Source organism: Meriones unguiculatus, chromosome 16 (assembly GCF_030254825.1).
Source record: "Meriones unguiculatus strain TT.TT164.6M chromosome 16, Bangor_MerUng_6.1, whole genome shotgun sequence".
Classification (NCBI taxonomy): Eukaryota; Metazoa; Chordata; class Mammalia; order Rodentia; family Muridae; genus Meriones; species Meriones unguiculatus.
Genome location: NC_083363.1, coordinates 12,010,862 through 12,036,893, shown reverse-complemented (window position 1 = coordinate 12,036,893; position 26,032 = coordinate 12,010,862). Strand labels below are relative to the sequence as shown.

The 26,032-nt window shown below is 39.0% G+C and overlaps 1 protein-coding gene across 4 annotated transcripts in view; it reads left to right on the top strand.

Annotated features, from left to right (window-relative positions):
• Nucleotides 1-26,032, top strand: part of Pcdh15 (protocadherin related 15) — a 1,462,904-nt gene that overhangs the window by 1,010,886 nt on the left and 425,986 nt on the right. For all 4 annotated transcript variants that reach the window (XM_060369368.1, XM_060369370.1, XM_060369367.1 and 1 more), the window contains exons 6-7: nucleotides 6,686-6,846; nucleotides 17,790-17,945. In XM_060369368.1, the coding sequence (XP_060225351.1) occupies nucleotides 6,686-6,846; nucleotides 17,790-17,945 (317 nt within the window). The remainder of the gene's footprint in view (nucleotides 1-6,685; nucleotides 6,847-17,789; nucleotides 17,946-26,032) is intronic.

Genomic DNA, 26,032 nt, shown 5'->3' with positions numbered 1-26,032 from the left:
CACAGAGGAACACAATTCAACCAGTCCTGATAAGACCTGATAGGCTAGGGTCAGAAGGAAGGGGAGGAGGACCTCCACTATCAGTGGCCTAAGGGAGGAGCTTAGGGGGAAAAGTGGGAGGGAGGGTGGGATTGGGAGGTGATAAGGGAGGGAGCCACAGCCTGGATACAAATTGAATGAATTGAAATTAATAAGAACAATAATAATAATGAAAATAAAAGGGATGTGAAATCTCTATCTCCTATTTGGCTCAACTTAGATTTTATCTCTTAAGACAGAGATATGTTGAGATAGCAGAGGCTGGTTCCATCAATCTTCTCTTTCTCTTTTCTGTCTTTCCCCTCCTAAGACATAAACACACACACACTCACACACACACACAGAGATATGTATACACAGATACACATACACAGATATACACATGCATACACAGATATACATACATGCACAAACACACAAACACACACACACACACACACACACACACACACACTTGAAGGCAGGCTGAGTTTCTTCCTGGTTCTAGACTTTTATGAATAAGTTTCTCATTAGATAAATGAAACTTAAGTAAGTATGCATAATTTTTGCATGAAAATGCATATTCCCTATACATTTACTTGATACTTAATTTACAATTAAAGTAGAATCTGCTAAGTGTAAAGGTATGTATTAGTTTTTAAAGAAAGAGCTCATGAGAGGAAAAAAAATCCACTATTTCTAAAGTTTTATAGATGAATTTTACAAAATTCTTGGCACATTTACTTTATAATATTAAATATCATAAAGCAAAAATAAGTAAATAAAACATTATTCCTAAGAAGTATATAAGTTTTAGTGAAGTATTCCATTTTTGTCATGATTTTTTGCTCATTTATGATATATAAATAATTTAAGTTTCAGTAAAACACATAATTTTGCAAAACACCATGCTTTTACATATGAGCTTCATCTAGCAACTTTTTAACTAGTTGGCACCAGTATTCACCCTTTGGGGGAAAAAAAATGACAAGATCGCTAATAGCCTTCTAATATTTAAATCACAATCCGACTACAAGTTGTGTTACAACTTCTTTGTAAAGTTGCTAGAAACAGGTTATACGTCCTTCCACAAAGCAGTCTCTTTTCTAGACATGATCAGTGCACGTGCCTAACTGACCTATAGAACTTGCTTCCAAACTAAGAAAGAGGATAATCAGATGAGAAACTGCTTCTGTGGGTATCCTAGAAAGATGTAAGACAAAAGACTTGTACATAAGAGGAATCTTATTTTGGTCTGGTGTTCTTGGAACCCAGGTCTTGTTTCTTTGTTTTTGTTTGTGACATAGAATAACATGCAAGAGAAAGCAAACTGAAGGAATTTGTAGTGTTTGTACACTTTTATGTAATTAAATTGATCACGGCATCATCTGAGAGGCTCTACATGATTATGTTGCATAATAGATCTATATTATATTAGAGAAAGAAGAGGATATGGAACTATTCCAGTCATAGCATTATTCCCTCTTTGTACAATATACTTTTCAAGCTTTACAAAATTAGGTTAATTAGAAACACAAAATTCTCAGAGGCGGGACCTGGAGCATCAACCCACATGCAATCAGACATGCTCTTCTCTGGGTCGAAAGCGGCTGACCCTGAGTGCAGTGCTTAGCCTCACATCCTGAGCGTATCATTTTAGCTTTTTGTGGTATCCAACCATGCTTGGGGAGAATGTCCTCGGACGGGTCTGATGCTCTTTGGGTGGATGATACCTAAATGAACATCGGTACAAAGTCCCAATTTATTTCTAATATCAGAGATCAGACCTCTACTCTTGCCTGATGCATCTAAAACAAAAAGGGGGAACTGTAGAGAGCTGCGGAATGCTATGCCTTAAAGATGGAGCTGGTTTCCGCCTTCCACCTTCCCGATGGTGAGTGCTCTCTGTCACGAACAATTCCACATTTGGCTAAGGCTGAGGATCTGGCTTGCTTCCATGTATGTGGACCTATCTGCATTGCCCACGTGGCATACCTGGGTTGGCTACCCAGAGGCTATTTAAGCTGTGGGCTGGCTTTCCCCAGGGTCCGAGGATTGTTCAAGGTTCCTGAATAAACTGCATTGAAAAAAAAAAGAAAAAAAAAAGAAACACAAAATTCCTCCCCTCCATGCTGAGGCTTTTTCAGTATTTTTAGAGAGGGATGATTTTGCATTACTTTCATCTACTTAAGGAAATAAAATGACCAAGAAACAGGAGCTGTCTAGTTGTGTGCCATGCCTTCCAACACGCTCTCTCCATATTGCATTTGTGTGTGTATATTATGTAGATGTGTGGGTCTTAGTCTAATCACAAACTGTAGTGAAGATTAGAAATAGCCCATAGAAAGGTAACCTATAATGTAAATTTAGACATCAGTCTCTACATTATTTTCTACCCTGAGCATTCCCTCCTGCCTCGTCACTTCCAATTCCTACCTTTTCATTCTGTAGAAAGTCCTGACAGGTTACTCTACTTAGGGTTGACCAAACATGAAAACCTTTGCCCTAGGACTTGAACAGTAACTTGGTTTGTGAGACGCCTATGAGAATTATCTCGCTTAAGATTCTGGTGTCTTTACTTCCAAATGGGGTTAGTAACATAAAAGTAACCGAAACCCTTGTCCTTGGGGCACTTTCGGGACAGGGGACTGGATTTGGTTGATAGGACTTACTTTTTTAACAGAGCAAGTAAGTAGAAGAAGGAAGTTGACGTAATGAAGAAGTTGTATTGGTGTCTAAGTTTCCATCCAGTGGATTTAGGTTCCGATGCACCCGAGGGTGCTCTTTCAAGTTAAAAAGAAATTTAGCTATGTAAGCACTGCCTTGCCTAAGTAACAGAAAATGAAAATCTCTTGAGCTGCATCTTATTGCCAGTAGAATTTACATCATTAACTCTTTAACACCTATCATGGTAATATGCTAATATATGGTAATATGCTAATACAAGCCACACCTGAAAATGGAGAGAAGTCAGGTACAAAGTTGTTCCTGGACTTCCTGTGGTGACACACAACTGTGCTCTCACAGTGGGGAAGCCTGTACCAAGTAAGTCGTGAATTTGAAGGCATTCTAGGGTACATAGAAAGATACTGCCTGAAAAGCCAAAAGAGATTAAGAGAAAGAAAAAGGCCTCACTAAAAGTTTTCAAAATCCAAATTTAAGGTGTATTAGTTTTTAAGGTGTCCATAACAGTATAAACCTGTACATGTGAATGGGGCAGCTTGAGGTGTTTTGAGATAAGTACAGAGAAGGTAATATTTATTCATAACCCAAAGTGAGACAAGGGAAGGAATATGGGGAGGGACAGCAGAAACAAAGGGACATTTAAGGGGTTTTACATAAACCTTAAGCAATAGAATGCCCTAAAGTATAGGCATAATTGAATGAGGTCTAAATGGAATTACTAAATGATAAGGCTAGGTGGAGTTCCAAGTGAACATGTCTTGTCATCAAATGAAGCCTCTAGGTCTGCAATGAGTTACATCTGATCTAGCTCTTGGTCAAAGGGGCCTTGTGGGAACCCCAAACATTCCAGGCCCTTGACAAGGCTGTTGGTTTTTCTCCACAAGCAGCAGATGGTAAGACCTACTGCCAAAGACAAAACCTAGGTGATTCACTGAATATGGAGAAGTTGAGCTGGTGCCTACTTACAGCCTTCATCCCTACTGACTAGTACTTACTGTACTCCAAGGTACTATGTATGCTACAATAGGAGAAAGGCAAACACCAGCCCAGCTACAAACCCTTCTATCTACAGCAGTGACCTCCCTGCAAGGCAGGCTGGTGCAATCGTGGCACAAAGTTTACGGTACTAACCACCCAATATCTCATTTGATTTAATGTCCACACCATGAAATGGAGTCCAGACCCAACCTTGCTTGGGTGGACAAGAACCTGAGAATGAATAGGTCAGGGATGTGGCAATGAAATGGCTCCTAGTGACATTCTGCTATACTCATCAGTGCCTTGCTCAGCCATCGCCAGAGAAGCATCCTGCTATAGCAGATGACAACAAACACAGAGAGCCTCAGCTGGGCAATGTGCAGATCGTGAGAGACCTTGGAACATTCCATCTGAAAAAGGGGTATCTCCATCAAATCCCTCCCCTCGGGGCTCAGGGGAGGAGATGGAAAGACTGTAACTGCCCAAGGGAATGGAGGGCACCAAGGAAACAAGTCCTTTAAACCCAGCAGGGCCATTGCTCATATGAAGTCACACGGACTGTGGCAGCACGCTCATGGCCTGCATGGTTCTGAGTCAGATGCGGTTACAGCGAAGAGAGTGGAAGTGAAGACAAGACTATCTCCAAATCATAACCACGCACAAAGGAAAAACTAGTCTTCTTCACTGGAATCTCTCACTGCATATACAAAACACTCTTAAAGTCAGGACCCATGCTTAACGGTAGATGGCTAACACAAAATGAACTGAGTTTTGGAGATTCTTTGTTTCATAAAACTTTTAAAAGGCATTATTATTGTTATTATTATTATATTTTATTGTTGTTGTTTACTTTACAGCTTTTTTGAGTATATATTGTGGTTTCCTGTTTGTGTTTGATGGGATTCCTATGGGTGTGAACATGTGTATTTCTGTGTCTGTGTGTGTTTCTTGTGCTTTCCCTTTGGCTCTTTTTCTTCCATTTGTTTGTATCATCCTATTCGAGTTTATTTGGTTTTGCTTCATTTAATTTTATCATTGTATTCAGACATCTGCTTGTTTTCAAAGGAGAGAGGGAGAGGAAAAGAGGTTGTGAGTCTGAGTGAGAGAAGTGGGGAAAATTGAGAAGGATTTGATGGTAGGAAATAGTATTTAGAATATACTGTATGAAAAAAAATCTATTTTCAGTAATACAAAATAGCAGTATGTATTTTTAAAAAAGATGTTACCCAAAAAAGAAAATCATTTGCCATATCCAACTTGGATATGGCAAAAACAAAGACCAGAAGAGAAGAATGCCATTCTGTCCTCAAGATTTTTTTCTCACAAGTCCGTTATCTGTTAGGAAACATTCTGTCCTTTTAAGAACAGCTGAAAACATTAACTTTTGGGAGAAAAAAATAAATGCATATTTGGTTTAAAAAATTAAATACATCTGTTTAAAGACAAAAGGTCCTGGACACCTATGTCTTAAAGCAGACGTGCATACCGCAGGATTGAAGGCTGAAAGAGATGGCCCTGCCTGTCAGCATTCCGGGAGCTGACATCACTACAATCTTAACAGTGTGAGAGCTTCTGTTGGGGTCATTTCAGTTGCTGTCAGCATGCAGATGCAAAACCACAGATCTGCTCCAAAGATAAGCATACAGTTTAGGGGTGGAAATTCCTGTCCGGCTACTGTCATTATTCTACATAAGATAGAAAAAAAAAAAAAAAGAAAAAGAAGAAGAAGATAATATCTGAAATTTGGAAATGTGTGAAGAATCTATGCACCCCCATAGCACGCTTGCTTACAGAGAAAAATTGTTCCTTTTAAAATTGACTAGGCAGATAAACCACATCAATAGAATATTGTTAGAAAAATATTGTAATCCCCACTTTAATACCATCAAAGTACAGGGGGAAATCAAATAATGATGCAGTCTTAGTTTTTGTAACTAAGTTTTTGTGACGTTTAGAGGCCAATTTCCTGCCTCTCCAAAATGTGACTGATAAATTTGACATTTAATTTTTCAAGCCCAGCTTCATACTTGTGGATTGTCTGTGAGTTGTGCCCTGTCCTAAGGCAAGAAGTTATCTGAATATTTCCCATTTCCTTCTGGCATTTAGAAGAGCTCATGTTTCTTTTCATAGCCATGTTTCTTCTATACACTAATCATGCAATGCATATAACAGAAAGTGGCTACACTAAGCCATAACCCATTCCTGACTGGCAGGAAGATCCTTACTACATGGGGAAAAATAAGTTTGAGTTGCATCACTGCTATTTACTTTCAACTTGCAAAATACATGAAATCTTTTGCAGAGAAGACATCGCACTAGAGATGCGCTCTCTCTTCCACATTTGCTCAAGAACTACATAAATGAGATGAGAATGTAAGCATTGAAATGTAAAATCAGAAGAGTTTGTCGCTCCGGTCGAGTGGTCCGGAGATGAGCGCTGCTGTGTGTCTGCGTGCTAGCATTAAGATTTGTGTTTTATGAATTTGCTTTGCTGCACAAGAACAGGATGCACTTCTCACTGTAGGGAATCTTGCTGCTCCTTTCATCCCCAAACCCCCACTTCATCCTCTCTTTCCTTTTCAAGATCTCTCTTTTCATATCAGAAGTCTCACTGAGTGCATTTGGTATCCCACTCTGCTGCTACAGTTGCCTCCTTTGTTCAGGATAAAAATGTATATATTCAATCATTAATCCTGAGAGGAGTGATGGACAGAGGGTGGGGGATGTTCAGTGCTGCTGAAGAGAAGCAAGGCCGTGCCTTGCAAGCATCTGAAAGCCTGCTCCCCGGTCTGCATCTTCCCCAAATACTGTCAACAAATAGTGTAATGAAGATGGATGTGTGTGGCTGTGGGGGGGACAGGAAAAAAATAGCTTTCCCGGTGCAATACTGAATGTGCTCTGACTTAACCGAGATGTGTGGGCCACCTGGGTTAGAGAGCATGATCCTCGCTGAAGAATGCATTTGAGGAGAGCATGTTTACAAACGGCTGTGTTTGGTTCGCAGGTACAATTGTGGTGGACAACATGTTGATTAAGGGGACTGCTGGAGGACCGGACCCCACCATAGAACTCTCCCTGAAGGACAACGTGGACTACTGGGTGCTGCTGGACCCCGTGAAACAGATGCTTTTCCTGAACAGTACCGGAAGAGTGCTGGATCGAGACGTCAGTGGCTTTCCTTTTTCTCTGAACCTGTGCCGTAGCTTTAGTATACCTTAAATGTCTATATGCACTCTCTATACGATATTAGATGTTACTCATATCATTGGAGTTTGTTTACTAAAGACAGCAACAAAAGAAAATGTCACTCCTTGGAATATGAAGGAGAAAGGAAGGAGGCATCTGTGTCTGAGGGAAACAGTTCAATACCCTGCAGTTTTGTCCCAGTTCTGAGCGAAAGGACAGGTTACAAAGAATAAAGAGGTGGTGTCTTTGGCCCGGCAAGACCGACACACAGAACCCTATTATTTTCCAACAATGTGAAGGTGCTGTTTGGCTTTTGGCTGGGGAGGTGGAAGTTGGTTAGCTGCTGTCACAGGTAGAATCAGAGGAGGAGGCTAAGCATCACGGCTGATAAAAAGCAACGGTGAAGCAGAGTCCAGTCTGTCCCGGCAACCACCCTTGTCCAGTTATTGTCAGGCAGCGTGGCGGAAGCATTCCCCATCATTCCCGGGAACTGAGAAGGGAGGGGAGTGCACAAGGCCCCGGGGAAACTGAAGCAGTGCAGAGAAGTGTTACCACCGCAGAGTGCAACATCCAAACCTCTGAGGCTGCAGAAGTAGAACAGAGATGATGGACATTGCTGTGTAGCTTCATGACCCTCCTCCCGGGAGGATACCGCGCGTATGACCTCTTCATCATGTATGGATCCCACACGCAGTCCGTAATAGCTCTCCTTGCCCGTGAGTCAGGTCACTAGTATCTTTAGGACATATGACTCTTGGATTCTTGGGATTTACCACCTTGCCTGTGCCACTGCTGTTAGGGCTGCACTTACCACCGTGAAAGTCTCGCTGTCCACAGCCTTACTGCACACCCACCCGTGCGGAGCCATCCACACACCACTGCTGCGAGGGGTTTAGTGAAATATACCAGGGCCTCTGCACCACGCCTAGCCACAGATTGACAGGTATCCCTGTGGAATTTTCAAACATCCTCGGTGTTAACTTATCCCTCCTCCCTCCCTCTTCCCCAGTTAAGCTCCCTCCTCGTTTTCTTCCTTTCTGTCTTCATAGCCCCAGCTTCCTGCTATAACCATTTCCCCCTGAGCTTCCTCTCCCCTCCCCCACATGCTCCCTCTCTGCTTCCTACTTCCTGTTATCGGTGTACTTCTAAAGATTCAGAGCTAGGATTCACATGTAAGAGAGAGCATGCAGCCTTTGTTTTTCTGGGTCTGGTTTACTATATATACTGTCTTCCAGGTCCATCCGTTTACCTGCAAAAGTCAGCCTTTCGTGTTCTCTACAATTGAACAGAACTTAATCATATATAAGTACCGCAGTCTCATTAGCCATTCATCAGTCAAAGGCAGCTGGGTTTTTATTTTCTAGCCATTGCATAAAGAGCGAGTGTCTCTGTACTAGGATGTTGAATCCTTTATGAACATGCCAAAAAGAGGTGTCAGCGGGTCATACTATAGATCTATCGTTAGCTTATTGAGAATCCCCACACTGATTTCTGTAGTAGCTGAATTAGTCTGAAATTCCACCAATAGTGAATGAGGGCTCTCGTTTCCCTGTACCCTCACAAGCATTTATCATCAGTTGTTTTATTGAATGGAGACATTTTCACTAGCAAAACATGACATCTCAATTAATGTCCATTTCCCTAATTGCTAAAAATGTCAGCGATATCATTCAGATTATCTTCAATAATTTTTATTTCTTCATTTTTGAATTATCTATTGAGATCCATAACCTATTTTTTTTAATCGAGCAACTTTTTTCTCTTGATATTTTTTTTAGTTCTTTATAGACATTAATTCTCTATCAGATAACTAAGTGCATTCAATGGACTTCCTCTTAACTTGCTTGGTTTTTTTGTTTTATTTTTCCATTTCTCAATTTGTGTCCTTATTTCCTGAAAAAAAAAGTCCTTTTCTCCTTTTTTGTCCTAGAAGTTTTAGCATTGAGGTCTTTGATTTATTTGGAGGTGATTTTTCTGTAGGTGATAGATACAGATCTAATTTCATTCTTCTGCTAGTGGACATCCAGTTTTCCCAGTATGATCTGCTGAAGGTGCTGCCTTTTCTACAGTGTGTATTTTTGGCATCTTTGTCCAAAATGAAAAGGATGGAGTTCGGGAACTCCTATTTTAGCCTTCTATTTTTTTTTCTTCCACTCTTTTACTTTCCTCTGTCATCCACTGTGGTAACCACCCCAGCATCATTCTTTCTGTCTAGGAATGCTTAAGTTCTCCTCGGCCTTTTGTTCTTCCTGTGAATTCTAATATATCTTTGTACTTTCTTGAAGAATGCTGTGTGTATTAACTTGGGTTGCACTGAATATTTAAACTGATTTGAGGGGAAGTTCACTTTCACAATATTCTACCAACCGATAGATAAAGCACCAGCAGTTCATATCTTCCAGTGTCTTCCTCAATCTCTGCCTTCAGAGGCTTAAACTTTTCATTGCGGAGCCCCTTCTCCTCATTGGTTGGGTTCCTTTTCCCCTATTGACTGGGTTAATTTTGTAGATATTTTTTGAAGCTATTATAAGCAATATGATCTCTTTTTCTCAGAGTGTTTGCTCTTGATGTCAAAAAGGGCTACTGACTTTTATAAGTTGGCGTTTATAAAACGCCACTTTGCTAAAATTCTCGACTGTCCCTACAAATTTTGTGGTAGAACTTTTGGGATCCCATGGATAATTTCATATCTGCCTCAAATAGGGTGAGCAACAAGGATTCATCACTGATGACATGGGGCTTCTGTCCTGAGCTGGGAGGTAGACAGAGGGAGAAGAATGAGGTTCCATTGTTGGTATAGGCAAGAAAGCATAGGGCCATCCATGGCTCCTGCCTGGGTCTGAAGGGGCAGGGTGGGATGAAGGTCTTCCATCAGACTACACAGTGGTTATTCTTAATGATAGTCCTCATTAGCATTTTCCAATAAAAAATGGAGAACAAGTCATCTGAACCAAGTTTGAGTTCCTGTTTATCACATCTAGATTGCATTTGTTCTGATGCTTCCCAGTATATGTATATATACATACACATAGATTATAAATATTTATATAACTTTTACTTAACTTAGAATATATCCCTATTCAAAAAGTAAATATTGATAAGGTACATATTATTATAGAGGAGCTGATTATTGTGAATGAAAACCAAAGTTTACTTTCCTGTTAAACATGGAGGATTTCCCAGAAATATAATTTGTGGGGTTGGTGCCAAATAATTTGGCTCATTCCTTTCGTGAAAACAGTGAGGCATAATAAACAATACGCGTGTTTTATGCAGCCAGACAGAGCTGAGAGTCATGTTTGGGCCTACAAACAACTCCTATGATCATTGGTTTTGCATTTGTACAGTGCGAAAGAAAGAAAGAAAGAAAGAAAGAAAGAAAGAAAGAAAGAAAGAAAGAAAGAAAGAAAGGAAGGAAGGAAGGAAGGAAGGAAGGAAGGAAGGAGAAGGAAGGAAGGAAGGAAGGAAGGAAGGAAAGAAGGAAGGAAGGAAGGAAGGAAGGAAGAGAGAGAAAGAAAGGAAGGAAGGTACAGAAATGTTTAGTGGACATGATTCTCCTGAATCTGAGACATACCCTTATACTTTCCTAAGATTAAAAAAAAACAATAATTTTGCCAATAAAGCATAAAAATAACTTCAGATAAACACAAGTAGATGCAGTTAAATATTATTAACATATGTATATTATGTACATGATAGATGTTTGAGGAAAACTGCTGTATTTCCAGCGCAGGTTAGGTTCTTTGTGCATGGATATGTTTTGATGCTGCTTTTCTGTCGTTCGTGTATTATTATTTTAGATTTTTTTATATTCACTCCTGGCAGTATCACAGTAATGGTTTTCCTTGCTCTCTTTGTATATTTAGGATGACCTTAAACATACACATTTGTGGATTTTAGTGTGATGTTTTGATACATGTATACAGTTTATGTCAAATCCAAGTGATGAGCTATGCTTGATTTTTCCATCTCCTCTCATTAGAGCGTGTAAACCTTTGAGCCTTACTTTTCTGTTATCCAGAAAATAAGCAATACCTTACTATGGAATCTCTCTCTCTCTCTCTCTCTCTCTCTCTCTCTCTCTCTCTCTCTCTCTCTTTCTCTCTGACTCTTAAAAAGAACATGTAATGTGTTTCTTCTGTCTGTCTTTATTTTGGACCTGTATTCCAGCCTCCTTTCCTCAGCACCCCTCCTTACCCTTCTTATCAATTGGTAATCACCATCATAAATTCCAACCCACTGTCTCTAGAATACTCATATCTGAGTGAACAGCAATACTTCTCTTCCTGTATCTAACTTCCTTTCATTTACCAAAATGTCTTTTAATTCCTTCTTTGAGTTTGCTACGTGAAGGAATATCATGTTCTTCCATGTCCAGAGAATCTTCTTATTGTGTGTATGTACCACATTTTCTCTGTCTGCTGTCCTGTGAAGGGCACACAGGATGATTCCACAGTCTGAGTACTGAGTGTAGTTTGGCAGCAGGCACAGACATGCAGGTTTTCCTTCGGCATGCTGATGTCATTTTTCTTGGTTATATCCTCAGAACTGGGATAACTGGGTTTGGTGGTCATCTCTTGGAAACTCCATATCCTTGCCACCATGCTTGGGTAATTTTTTTTTTCCTAACAAAAGCATAGAAGCAGTTGCTCTTCAACTTGAAGTAGCACTTGCTACCTTTTGTGTATTTTTTATAATAGGCGTTCTAGCTGAGGTGAGATGATCTTTCAGTCTGGCTTAAAGGACTTACATTTCCATGACAACTAAACTAGTGAAGTTTGACACTTCCTCATATCTTTTTTTGACCATTTAAACTTTTTCTTCTGAGATGTGTTTATTCATACTTTTTGCATATTTTTGGTTGAGTTCTTTGGACATTGTTCACACTGCTTCTTTCAAATTATTTGTATATCCTGGCATTTGAATCCTTGACAGCTTCTTCCTTTCTATTCATGTAGACAATTTATGCTATCAACTATCTCCTTTGCTACACAAAATCTTCTTGGTTTGATATATTCCAATTTGTCAAACTGTTGTTTTATGTCTGCTGTTTTGGGGAGTACTACTTAAAAATAAACCATTGCCATATCAATGTTTTCAAGTTCAATGTGATATTTTTTTAATTTTAATTGTTTCATTATTATTATTATTATTATTTACAATTTACTCACTTTGTATCCCAGCTGTAGCCCCATCCCTCTCAGTCCATCTCCTCTCAGTCCAAATCTCCCTCCATCATCCCCTCTATATCCCTCCCCTAGTAGGAGGAGGGGTCCCTCCTCCCCTACTATCTGACCCTAGCCTATCAGGTCTCATCAGGACTCTCTGGATCCTCTTTCTCTGTGGCCTAGTTAGGCCACTTCATCAGGGAGAGGTAATCAAAGAGCCAGCCACTGAGTCCATGTGAGACACAGCCCCTGCTCCCCTTGTGAGGAAACCTGACTGAGCTACCACAAGCTACATCTGAGTATAGGGTCTAGGGACTCTCCATGCATGGTCCTTGGTTGATTCATCAGTCTCTGCAGGATTCCCTGGGCCTAGATTTTTTGGCTCTGTTGGTCTCCTTGTGGAGTTCTTCTCTCCTCCAGGTCTTTCCAGCTCTCCCTTCTTTCATAAGTTTCCCTGCACTCTGCCAACCTAATGAACTACCATAAACCCAACAGGGTTGACTGATGTTTCAGAGCGTAAGAGTTATTATTGATAGCCACACAGCAGAGTTAATGCTGGGCTATGCTGAAATCTCTTTCACCAAAGAAATTAGTCCATCACTTCTTTTTTTTTTTTCAATGCAGTTTATTCAGGAACCTTGAACAATCATCTGACCCTGGGGAAAGCCAGCCCACAGCTTAAATAGCCTCTGGGTAGCCAACCCCAACGTGCCACGTGGGCAATGCAGATAGGTCCACATACATGGAAGCAAGCCAGATCCTCAGCCTTAGCCAATGTGGAATTGTTCGTGACAGAGAGCACTCACCATCGGGAAGGTGGAAGGCGGAAACCAGCTCCATCTTTAAGGCACGGCATTACGCAGCTCTCTACAGTTCCCCCTTTTTGTTTTAGACACATCAAGCAAGAGTAGAGGTCTGATCTCTGATATTAGAAATAAATTGGGACTTTGTATGTACTGATGTTCATTTAGGTGTCATCCACCCAAAGAGCATCAGACCCATCCGATACCTTTTTCTCAGAGGCGGGACCTGGGGCATCAACCCGCATGCAATCAGACATGCTCTTCTCTGGGTCCAAAGCGGCTGACCCTGAGTGCAGTGCTTAGCCTCGCACCCTGAGCGTAACATTTTAGCTTTTTATGGTAGCCAACCATGCTTGGGGAGACTGTCCTGCTTCAATGGCTGTAAAGGCCTGAATGGTCATGGCTGCATTACGCTGTTGTGAGACTCTAATCTTGCATATATACCACAGGCAAACCAAGGAGACCAACACCAGAAGGCCTTGTCAGCATCATTATTTTGCCAGTCTTCCTCCCTCTCACTTGGAACCCAGGACAATCTCACTGTTAACTCAAACTTCATCTTAAATAGACTCTAAAGTTGAGTGGCAATCTTTCAAAGTCTTTGAAAAACTCATATTTTCACACACCATATCCTGATCACACACACTGAACTTCTGTTCCCTCCTTTCAGCTCCTTCTAGGCGCTCCACCATCATGTCTCCAAATTCTTATCTTCTTTTTTCATATAAGTACCATGTTTGTGGTACCAAGGGTGAATTCTCACCAAGGATCAAGCTATTTATGCATAAATCTATTTCCTAATGCTGATTCTAGTTTGCGATTACATATTCCGTAATTTTCTAGTCTCCTTTACTTTCATTGTGATCATTTATGTGTAGTTAATATGAATTTTGCAGGACTATTCTTAGTATCCAAAGATTAGGTCATGTTAATTTCAACCAGACTAGAACTTAACATATAAAAAATACTATTAAATATCTCTAAATTCATCTAAGTACCTAATTATGTTTTCAAATTGACATTTTGTGTTTCAAGTCATGCCTATAATTATACCACTATTTATAAAGTTTAATTTTTGAATGAGTAGACAACACTCTATTCTTCATTTGCAAATCAATTTTAGGACTGAAACTATATAGCTCAGTGGTAGTCTGCTTGCCTATCATACAAGTTACCCCAGGTCCGATCCTTGGGAATGTGAGATGTATATTTCTAGAACACATTCTCAATTTTAAAAAATTAATTCATTTATTTTTTATTTATTACAATTTATTCACTTTGTATCCCAGCTGTGGCTCCCTCCCTCATCTCCTCCTATGACCCTCCCCCCAGTCCACTGATAGGGGAGGACCTCCTCTCCTTCCATCTGACCCTAGCCTATCAGGTCTCATCAGGACTGGCTGCATTGTCTTCCTCTGTGGCCTTGTAAGGCTGCTGCCCCCTCACGGGGAGGTGATCAAAGAGCAGGCCACCGAGTTCATTTCAGAGACAGCCCTTGTTCCCCTTACTAGGAAACCCACTTGGAGACTATAACACACCAATAATTCTTCATTCTTTGGAGGCAGTAAGTAAATCCAGAGTCAGAAGGAAGGAGACATGGCAGAACCATTCATTATTGTAAGAATTTGACACACTTATACTCTATGAAAAAAATAAGACCAAAGCTTCAGGTTTGCAGAGATGTATTTTTATTTAAATAATGAAACTTCCAAATCTGTTTCTAAAAGCATTAAATTGCCATATATCATAGAGGAGTGTTACAATATACAGTGTTGACATGGCTGACTTTTTTAAACCTCATAAATTGATCATTTATGTCATTACGCAGACATTCAGATATGGTTTTGGAGTATTACATTAGGCATTCATCTTGAAATTCTATGGGTATACGAATGTGATTGTTTTAAAGATATACCCAACACAATTCATATGAAGCATGTTTTATATTTCATCAGTAGAACAAGAGTATAAAATTACCATGACTGACTTTTGTCATTAGCCGTGAAAGCTTAACCAGAATCTCCCCTACGCTTCTGTCCTTATGGAGTCATGCAACTCTCCAACACTTCCATAAGCATTACAGAGTCCCTAAACTCTGACTAATCAACTCCATGAGACTATCCTTGATGTATTTATGACTTCCCCGTACAGGAGAATAGAATTTATTCCAACGCAAAATTGCACCGTGCCTTAAATATTAGCCACAGGGAGCTCTTCACTTCGGTGTAATCCATAGTGGTTAGAATTTATTGCCTACTAAGTTCATCCATGCCACTAATCATTGCACAGGGAGCCCAAGTTGTGAATGACAGCAATTCCAGGTAACCTGTTTATGTCTAATTTATGGTTATTTGCCTGGATTAAGAGCGGGGACCCTCACAATACTACATTTAAACTCCTTGAAAGTCTGTGACCTTTCTATCCCAGAGCCATACTCCCATGTAAAATTCAAGTGAAGAGGACACGTTTTATATGTCTTTCTTGACATATTTAGAAGAAAATTAGCTGCAGATGAGTATAGTTCACCTGGTTGTCCTCCAAGGGTTGTGCCAAAAATAGCAGTAGGCATACTTATTCTGTTTTCACTTTACAATTAAAACAGGGTCTCATTTTACTAGCCTATTAAAGCAGCCATATAAAAATAAGTAGATAAGACACAGGGGTCATTTACTTTAAATTATCTCAGTGAACCTTCTACAATTTAATCCTTTAAAAGAGTCTCTTAGCTGAAGCTTGAAGGTTTTCAGGTGGGCTTGCTGGCTACTCTGTTGCAGTCAATGATGTTTTATTGAAGAGGCCCTCATAAAATGGTTCACTTTGGCAAATTTTTGTATATTCTAACTTTGGAAAGTTACCAAATTTTTTCAAAGTGCACTACCTGTAAAATGGTGCTGGGCATCTCAAGTTCTTTTGCTTCTGATATCAAAATGAATACACAGTTTACATTTGTGTTCCAAACTCCAATTTTAGTGTTGGCATGTAAGACAAGCTTTTAGCTATTCCCATTTCTTCATTGTGTGCTAATATTAATGTCTGTAGTCATTAGTAGCATTTAGGTGATTTTTACCTATATAAACTGGGGGAAGGGGCAGTACATGCATTATTACAAAACTGCGGTGTTATTTCTTGTATATTATGAAGATGACGTTATCCTCAGTCACGCAATTTATTGCATGTTCCTGTGATTTTCTTTCATGTCACTTGGGGTTTCTATAAACATGACTTCACTGTCTTCATTGACGTCAGTTAAACCTCACCTCATGGAATGATTCACGGCTCATGGAAAGAGCTTCACTCGTATTTTAAGGATACCACCTACCTATTCCATTCTTTTTGTCTTTGATGCTCGTGAAAGTACCTTCTTATTAAATAACATTTTGTTTAAACACATTTACAGCAACATTCTTCTTATCTCTAGGTGTGGCATGTAGATATTGTCATGGTGTTTTCCTCCATCCCAGGGATCTTTGCCCTATTGCCTGGGCTGACTTCATCTAAATATGAAGCAGCTTGTCCTATAATCCAAAATTATTAGTTTATATTGTATAGGTTCCATTTATTTAGTTTTCATGGAAGGATCCTGCCTATTAATTTTAATCGACACATATGTGCTCATGTTATGAAGCAAATGGAATGTTTTGCTTCATGTATACTGGTGACAATCCACTTGGGGAGTTTTCAGATACAGGACTCATAATCAGGAACAGGAGGACACTGTGTAGTAACACCAACGCTTCTGATGGACATGAATATATATTCTAGGGATCCATGGCACATGGCGGATGAATGAACAGTCACTAGTTCATTTATGTTATATACACCTCCAAAACATGACAAGAGATAATGCTGAATGCACCATACTTACATTAAAAAAGTCTAAGGTTATGGAAATGCGTTGTAAATGTTGGCAGTAAGTCCCAAGCCTGTGGAAACTGCAGTGCTATCACATCAACATTGCTGATTCCCACTGTCAGAGCTGAGCAGATAAGCACTAGAGATGTTTTAAACTTTCCCTCAGTCATTCATACAGTATTTCTGGAAGGAGGGTGGGGAATGAGGTTGGTGACTCTGATGGCATTTATTCATCTGTCCTAAGCACAGATGAGCTGGTAGGTACGGGGATAGGACTAGTACTTGAACAGCACCCCATGATTTGAGGGGGCTTCCAGTCTCCTCAAGAGACACCGATTGAAACAAACATACAAAGGACAGAAAACATGAAGTTGCAAATGAAAGTACAGTAGAGAAAAATTAATAGCAAAGTTAGATGAGGCAGGGTGAACACAGGATATTTAACAGGAAAGGCCTGTATGGGGTTATTTGCGACAAAACATTTAGATGGAAATTTGATAAGCCTGAATGTGATAAAAGCGATGCATATAGAAGAGATGAAGGATGGACAATGTGTATGTATACGTGTGTGTGTGTGTGTGTGTACAGTTTGAATTTGGTTGCCTTGTGAGTCATTTTTTTGCCCATGTTAATTTTATCATCAATGAACATACTATTCTCATAAAAAGTAAATAAACAAAAGTTATGAAGTTTCTCATTCCTCTGTTTATTACTACTTTGTTGTCAAAATAAATAATACATAAATAAATAAATGAATAAATAAATAAAGTTAATGCCATTGTTTCTTCAGACTTTACAAAAGAAAAATTGTGTTTTCTTCCAGAAAAATTTCAGTATCGGTTCTGTGATTTTATTCATCAGCAAAATTCTATGATCGTATTAGCACTGGGAGCCTTGTATGTTTAGACGTGGAAGTAAACAATGAAATAATCATGACTGTCTTCCTTTACTTTTAAGCCAGGACAACATCATCTTGTTTCCTAGCCTTCCATAGTGCAAAGAGCAAAAGTTATTAAAATGGGGGTGAGTGGCCAAGTGTCTCGACATTGCTCAGACGTGACCAAACCTGTGACTAAAAAGATTCAACTTCTCCCCGCAGCCACCAATGAACATACACTCCATCGTGGTGCAGGTCCAGTGTACCAACAAGAAGGTCGGCACGGTCATCTACCATGAAGTGCGCATCGTGGTGAGGGACAGGAATGACAACTCACCCGAATTCAAGCACGAAAGCTACTATGCCACAGTGAACGAGGTCTGTGCCTTGTGACGGTGTATGTGTGTACTGACATTATAAACCTGCTTGACTCCATTGTGACCATGACTAACGTGCCTAGATGTGATAGGAATGTACTGTAAGAACTTACGCTTAGAAAAGGCGCATTCTGGGAACTTGTAATAGCATTACAGAAATGCATGTTGCTGCAGAAAAAAAAATGCAAAGGACTAATTTTTTTTTATTATAAAATATATTGAGAGAATATATTGAGAGAATGACGTTTATTTATTGGAAAGTGTTGTGCAAAAATGTCTTCATATTTATGAAAAAAAATCACTAGATAGTGGAAGAAGTTATTTTGTGAGATGGTTTATTTACAGTCATTGGTTAATATTTATTGTAATTAGTATTATGATTTTCTTTTTTTTTTCCTGTTTTAAGACATTCTCACTCCATAGGACAATTTACTCTAGCCTCAAATTCCAAACTCATGGTGGTCCTTCTACCTCACCTTCTCTAGTATCAAATTACAAGAGAGAGCCAAGTACTATCCTGTTAAGTATTATTACTATTATTATTATTATTATTATTATTATTTACAATTTTTTCACTTTGTATCCAGTTGTAGTCCTCTCCTTCATCTTCTCTGAGTCTCACCCTCCTTTCCTCTTCCTCCTCTATTCCTAGTTTCTCTATTCCATAGTTCATTGATAGGGGAAGTCTTTGTCTCCTACTGTCTGATCCTAGCCTAGCAGGTCCCATCAGGACTGCCTGGATCCTCTTCCTCTGTGGGATGGCTAGTTAGCACCACGAGGGAGAGGTGATCAAGTAGTGGCAGGCAATCGAGTTTATGTCAGAGACTGTCTTTTCTCCTCTTACTAGGGAACCCACATAAAGACTAAAATGTCTATGGGCTACAAATACACCTGAGCTGGGGGTCTGGGTCCTTTCTATGTTTGGTCTCTGATTGATGCATCAGTCTCTGCACTCTTCCCTGGACCCTACATTTTTAGCTTTGTTGGTCTCCTTGTGTGGCTCTGGGTCCTTTTATGCCCCCACTCTTCTTCTATAAGACTTCCTGAACTCTGTTCAAGGTTTAGCTGTAAGTCCGTGCATCTGTTTCAATCCCTGCTGGTTAGAGTCTTTTAGAGGACATCTGTGGTAGGCTCCCATCCTGTTCCATCTCTTCTACTGCTTCTGGTGTCTATCTTGTTTTCCCTTCTGAATGACAGTTGAGCATTTTCCCTAAGGGTCCTCCTTGTCATTTACCTTCTTTAAATCTGTAGATTTTAGTATGTTTATCTTACATAATATGTATAATATCCACTTATAAGTCAGTATATACCATGTATATCTCTTTGGTTCTGGGATAAATAACTCAAGAAATTAAACACACAACAAACCAAATAATCCAATTAAATATGGGGTTTGGAGGTAATCAGAGACTTCTCAACAGAGGAATATCCAAATGGTGGAGGAAAACTTAAAATAATTGTCCATAGTCATCCAGGAAATGCAAATCAAAACAACTCTGAGATTCTATCTCAAACTCATCAGTATGGCTAAGATCAAAAACTCAAGTGACAACACATGCTGTAGAGGAGATGGAGAAAGGTAAACCCTCTTCTATTGCTGAAGGAAATACAAACTTTTATAACCACTCTGGAAATCAGTCTGGTGATTTCTCAGAAAACTGAAAATAGTGCTAGCCTGTTACATTTTAAAAGTCAATTATATGGTACCCAGAAGCTTCAAACAGAAACCACAACCATATTTTTTTTAATTTTATTTTTATATACAAATTCTCATATGAAAATGGTGATGAAGATATTATAGAAATATCTTAACAGTGACATTATTCCTTCTGTTTCTATTTTGTGGAATAGTTTGAAGAGTACTGGTGTTAGCTCTTTTTGAAGGTCTGGTAGAATTCTGTGCAGAGACCATCAGGCCCTGGGCTTTTTTTGGCAGGGAGATTTTGATGACTGCTTCTATTTCCTTGGGGGATATAGGACTGTTGAATCCAATCACCTGATCTTGGTTTAGCTTTAGTAAATGGAATCTATCAAGAAAATTGTCCATTTCATTTTGATTTTCAAATTTTGTGGCATATAGGCTTTTGAAGACCTAATGATTCTTTGAATTTCCTCAGTGTCTGTCATTATTTGCCTGCTTTTGTTTCTTATTTTGATGATTTGGATAGTTTCTCTCTGCCTTTTAGTTAGTTTGGCTAATGGTTTGTCTATCTTGTTGATTTTCTCAAAGAACTAGCTCTTGGTTTCATTGATTTTTTGAATTGCTTTCTTTGTTTCTAATTTATTGATTTCAGCCCTGAGTTTGATTGTTTCCAACTGTGTCTACTCCTCTTGGTTGTGTCTGCTTCTTTTTTTCCTAGGGCTTTTAGGTGTGCCATTAAGTTGCTTGTATGAGATGTCTCAAACTTCTTTCCGGAGGCACTGATTTCCTCTTAGCACTGTGTCCCATAAGTTTGGGTAAGTTGTGCCTTCATTTTCATTGAACTTTAGGAAGTCTTTAATTTATTTATTTATTTTTTATTTTTTCCCTGATCCATCTGACATTGAGTAGAGAGTTGTTTGGTTTCCATGCATGTGTAGGATTTTTGTTATTTCTGTTGTTGTTGTTAAGGTCTAGTTTTGGGCCATGGTGGTTTGATAGCATACAAGAAATTATTTCAATCTTCTTGTATCTTTTGAGGTTTGCTTTGTGTCCAAATATATGGTCAATTTTGGAGAAGGTTCCATGGGATGTTGAGAAGAACTCAAACTCTTTTGAGTTTGGTTGAAAGGTTGTGTAGACATCTATTAGGTCCATTTGATTTAGCATCCCTGTAAGTGTCATTATTTCCTTATATAGCTTCTGTCAAGATGATCTGTCTCTTGATGAGAGTGGAGTGTTGAAGTCTCCCACTATTAGGGTTTTGGGATCGATATGTGATTTGAGCTTTAATAATGTTTCATTTACAAATGCAGGTGCTCTTATATTTGGGGCACAGATGTTCAGGATTATGATATTCTCATGGTGGCTTTTTCCTTTGATGAAAATGAAGTGTCACTCTGCATCTTTTTTTATTAATTTTGGATGAAAGTCTATTTTATTAGATACTAGGATAGCTACTCCAGCTTGTTTTCTGGGTCTGTTGGCTTGAAAAACTTTTTTCCAGCCCTTTACTCTGAGGTAGTGTCTGACATTGTTGCAAAGGTGATTTACTTGGATGCAACACAATGCTGGGTCCTGTTTCTGTAACCATTCTCTTAGTCTGTGTTTATATTGGAGAGTTGAGTCCATTGATATTAATAGATAATAGTAACCAATGAATGTTGGTTCCTTTTATTGTGTAGTTGGTGATGATAGTGTGCTTGTGTGCTTATTTTCTTTTTTTGTGAGATTATCTATGTCCTATGTTATTATTTATTATCTATGTCCATGTAGTTGATTTAATTAGGTTGGAGATTTCCTACCAGTATCTTCTGTAGGGGTCGGTTGTGTTGTTTATATTGTTTAAGTGTAATTATGCCATGGAATATTTTGTTTTCTCCATCTATGTTGAGTGAAAGTTTTGCTGGGTATAACAGTCTGGGTTGGCATCTATGGTCTCTTAGTGTCTGCATGATATCTATGAGGCCACAGTAACCTTGATCCCGAAAACACACAAAGAGCCAATAATAAAGAACTTCAGACCTATCTCTCTTATGAACATTGATGCAAAAATACTCAATAAAATACTCACAAACCGATCCAAGAACACATCAAAGATATCATCCACCATGAGCAAGTAGGCTTCATCCCAGGTATGCAGGGGTAGTTCAATATATGGAAATCCATCAATGTAATCCACCACATAAACAAACTGAAGGGAAAAAACACAGGATAATCTCCTTAGATGTTAAAAAAAACATTTGACAAAAATCCAACACCCATTCATGTTTAAAGTTTTGGAGAAATCAAGGAAACAAGGCATATACCTTAACATAGTAAAGACAATATACAGCAAGCCTATAGACAACATCAAGCTAAACAGAGAGAAACTTAAATAAATCTCACTGAAGTCAAGGACAAGGCAAGGCTGCCCACTCTCTCCATATCTTTTCAACCTAGTACTTGAAGTCCTTGCTAGAGCAATAAGACAACTAACGGAGATCAAGGGAATACAAATTGAAAAGGAAAAACTCAAAGTATCACTATTCACAGATGATGTGATAGTATACCTGAGTGACCCCAAAAATTCTACCTGAGAAATCCTTCAGCTGATAAATGCCTTCCATAAAGTGGCTAGATACAAATTAACTCAGAAATCAGTAGCCCTCCTGTACACAAAAGTCAAAAAGACTGAGAAAGAAATTAGGGAAACAACACTCCTCACAATAGCCACAAATAACATAAAGTAACATGGTGTGACTCTAACCAAGCAAGTGAAAGACCTGTATGAAAAAAAAAAACTCGGAAGAAAGAAATTGAAGAAGATATTAGAAGATGGAAAGATCTCCCATGTTTACCGATAGGTAGGTTTAACATAGTGAAAATGGCCATCCTACCAAAAGCAATCTGCAGATTCAATGCAATTCCCATCAAAATACCAACATAATTCTTTACAAAACTTGAAAGATAATTCTCAATTTCATATGGAAAAACAACAACAAAAAATTAGAATTGCTAAAACAATTCTGTACAGATCCTGTGGTGGTATTTCCATCCCTATCTCAAGCTGCATTACACATCAATAATAATAAAAACTGCATGGTACTGGCATAGAAACAGAATGGTGGATCAATGAAATCAAATAGAAGACCCAGAAATAAACCCATACACCTACAGATACTTGATTTTTGACAAAGAAACCAAAGCAATACAATGAAAACTAGATAGCATCTTCAACAAATGGTGCTGGTCCAACTGGATGTCTACATGTAGAAAAACACACATAGATCCATATTTATCATGTGCACAAAACTAAAGTCCAAGTGGATCAAAGACCTCAAGATAAAAGCAGACACACTAAATCTGTTAGAAGAAAAAGTTGGGAAGAACCTTGAACTCATTAGCATGGGAGACAACTTCCTGAACAGAACACCAATAGCACAGGCTCTAAGATCAACAATCAATAAATGGGATCTCAGGAAACTGAAAAGCTTCTGTAAAGCAAAAGACACTCTCATCAGAACAAAACAACAGCCTACAGATTGGTAAAGAATTGTCTTCAACCTGATACCTGACAGAGGGCTAATATCCAAAATATATAAAGAACTTAAGAAGTCAAACACCAACAAACCAAGTAATCCAATTAAAAAATGGGGTACAGAGCTAAACAGAAAATTCTCAATAGAGGAATATCAAATGTCAGAGAAACACCTAAAAAGATGTTCAATGTTCTTATTCATCAAGGAAATGTAAATCAAAGCATTCTTGGGATTTCACCTTAACTCATCAGAATAGCAATGATCAAAAACTCAAGTGATAACACATGCTGGAGAGGTTGTGGAGAAAGGGAACCCCTTCTCCATTGCTGGTGGGAATGTAAATGTGTGCAACCACTTTGGAAACCAATCTGGCGCTTTCTCAGACAATTAGGAATAGCGCTTCCTCAAGATCCCACTATACCACTCCTAGGCATATATGGAAAAGATTCTCAAGTATACAACAAGGACATTTTCTCAATCATGTTCATAGCAGCTTTATTAGTAATAGCCAGAGTCTGGAAACAACCCAGATGTTCCTCAACTGAAGAATGGATACAGAAATTGTGGTACATTTACACAATGGAATACTATGCAGCAATTAAAAACAAGGAAATCATGAAATTTGCAGGCAAATGGTGGGAACTAGAAAAAAATCATCCTGAGTGGGCTATCCCAGAAGCAGAAAGACACACATGATATATACTCACTCAGACGTGGATATTAGACATGTAATATAGGATAAACGTACTAAAATCTATACTCCTAAAGAAGCTTAACAACAAGGAAGGCCCTAGGGAGGATGCTCAATCCTCATTCAGAAGGACACTTGTGATAGACATCGGCAGCAGGGGAAGACAGGGAACAGGACAGGAGCCTACCACAGAGGGCCTCTGAAAGACTCTACTGAGCAAAGTAGAGGCTGAGACTCAGAGCCAAACTTTGGGCAGAGTGCAGGGAATCTTATTAAAGAAGGGGAGCTAGAAAGAAACTGAGTACTGGGGGCCCTGAAGAGAATGATACCCCAACCAAGGACAATGCATGGAGAAGACCTAAATCCCTGGCTCAGAAGTAGCCCATAGACACAGTCTCCAAGTGGGGTCCCTAGTAAGGGGATCAGGGGCTTTCTCTGGCCTGAACACAGTGGCTGGCTCTTTGATCACTTCCCCTTGAGGGAGGAGCAGCCTTGCCAGGCCACAGAGGAAGACAAGTAACCAGTCCTGATGAGACCTGACAAGCTAGGGTTAGATGGAAGAGGAAGAGGACTTTAACTGTCAGTGGACTAGGGAAGAAGCATAGAGAGAGAAGAGCGAAGGAGGGTGGGATTGGAAGGAGATGAGGGAGAAAGCCACAGCTGGGATACAAAGTGAATAAATTGTAATAAGTGATAAAAAGAAAAATAAAAAGTTATATTATTGCTTGTATTAAAAATTAGTCTTTATTGTCTTATTTTTTACTTTAACCAAATATACCTTTGATTTTTTTTAGTAATGGTTGATCTATTAACTTGATGTTATACATTAAGTTAAAAAACATTTGCAAAGTAACTATAATATTACTTCCAATGCAAAAATATAAACACAAACAAAATTAAATTAAGTTGCTATAAAAAATTACACTCGAGATATGAGCCTCTTCTTACCTCCAATTTTCTTTTTCTTTAAAATATATACACACTTTATAGGAAGCCATCAGTATTCTTTGGATATAAACACAAAATTCATACTTTCAGCCACCTCTGAAATCAGTTAAAATATTTTTTGCTGGTGGTGAGCTCTCTTTCTGAGATGATGCCATCAAATGATACAGTAACCAAAAATGCTGACTAGTTCCCAAGCCTCTGGCGTGAAGTTCATCTAAAATGTTTTCTTTTTCAATATCCCAAGTACAACATATGAATTAGAGTTTGTCCCATTTGATTGCTAACTTGATTGATAGAAAATGATAGGCAAATTATCTTAGACAATGATTTAGCTTAGGCAAAAAAATCTGTTTTTAGTTCACATTAATTTTCTTCCTTCTCTGTCATTTTTCTTACTGAAACTTAAGATGCTCTTAATTTGATTTTTTAAAGCATTCTGTATTTCCTGATTACTCTCCCCTGATCCTTTAGCTGTCTTGTTGAAGAATAATTCTTCTCAAATGCCATTTTCCTCACATCACTCTGCTGCTCAAAGGCTGCATCATTTCACATTATCATCAGGGAAGAGCCATCTCCTTGAGAGACTCTTCAAGGCCTTCTCTGCCTCACCATTTGTCAATGATCTCATTTCATGTTTCCACTGAGGGTGCCTCACCTTGTTCAAATGGACGTTCTCCAGTCCCACAGGCATTTGCTGGGCTTGTGTTCTGTCCTGTGAGCTTTCCATCCTTTGTCTTCGAAAGCTTAGCTCAGGACCTTCTCTCCAGAAATCATGATCTCTCCCAGATCACCCATATTTATTGATTATTGACTTCTCTAGGCCCTAAACTCACACAGCACCTGGATAACTGAATGATGTAAAGGAGGAACATGTGGACATTTTTACCCCATTTTTTGAACAACCCAATCACCTGTACAGAGTTTTTCAGTGCTCTGTGTGTGACAGACAGCTGAGGTGAGCTTGAGCCACTGACTCTTTAGACAGTTGGATAGAGTGTGTACTTGATGGTCACATCCACACATCTTGACTTTTCACATGCTGACTCTGATTTACGTTTGCGTTTCTAAAATCAAAGGTTTGCTTACACTTGCAACGATAGCAATAGAGAAATTCTCCTATTATCATCTTTCAGTTATTTGAGTAGTTCTGTGATGATACTTCTTGGTTTAATGAGCCAAAATTACATATATAAACATATATGTGTGTGTATGTGTGTATATATGTGAGTATGTACATATGTGTGTGCTTGTGCATTTGTGCATATACCATACATGACTCTCTCTCTACA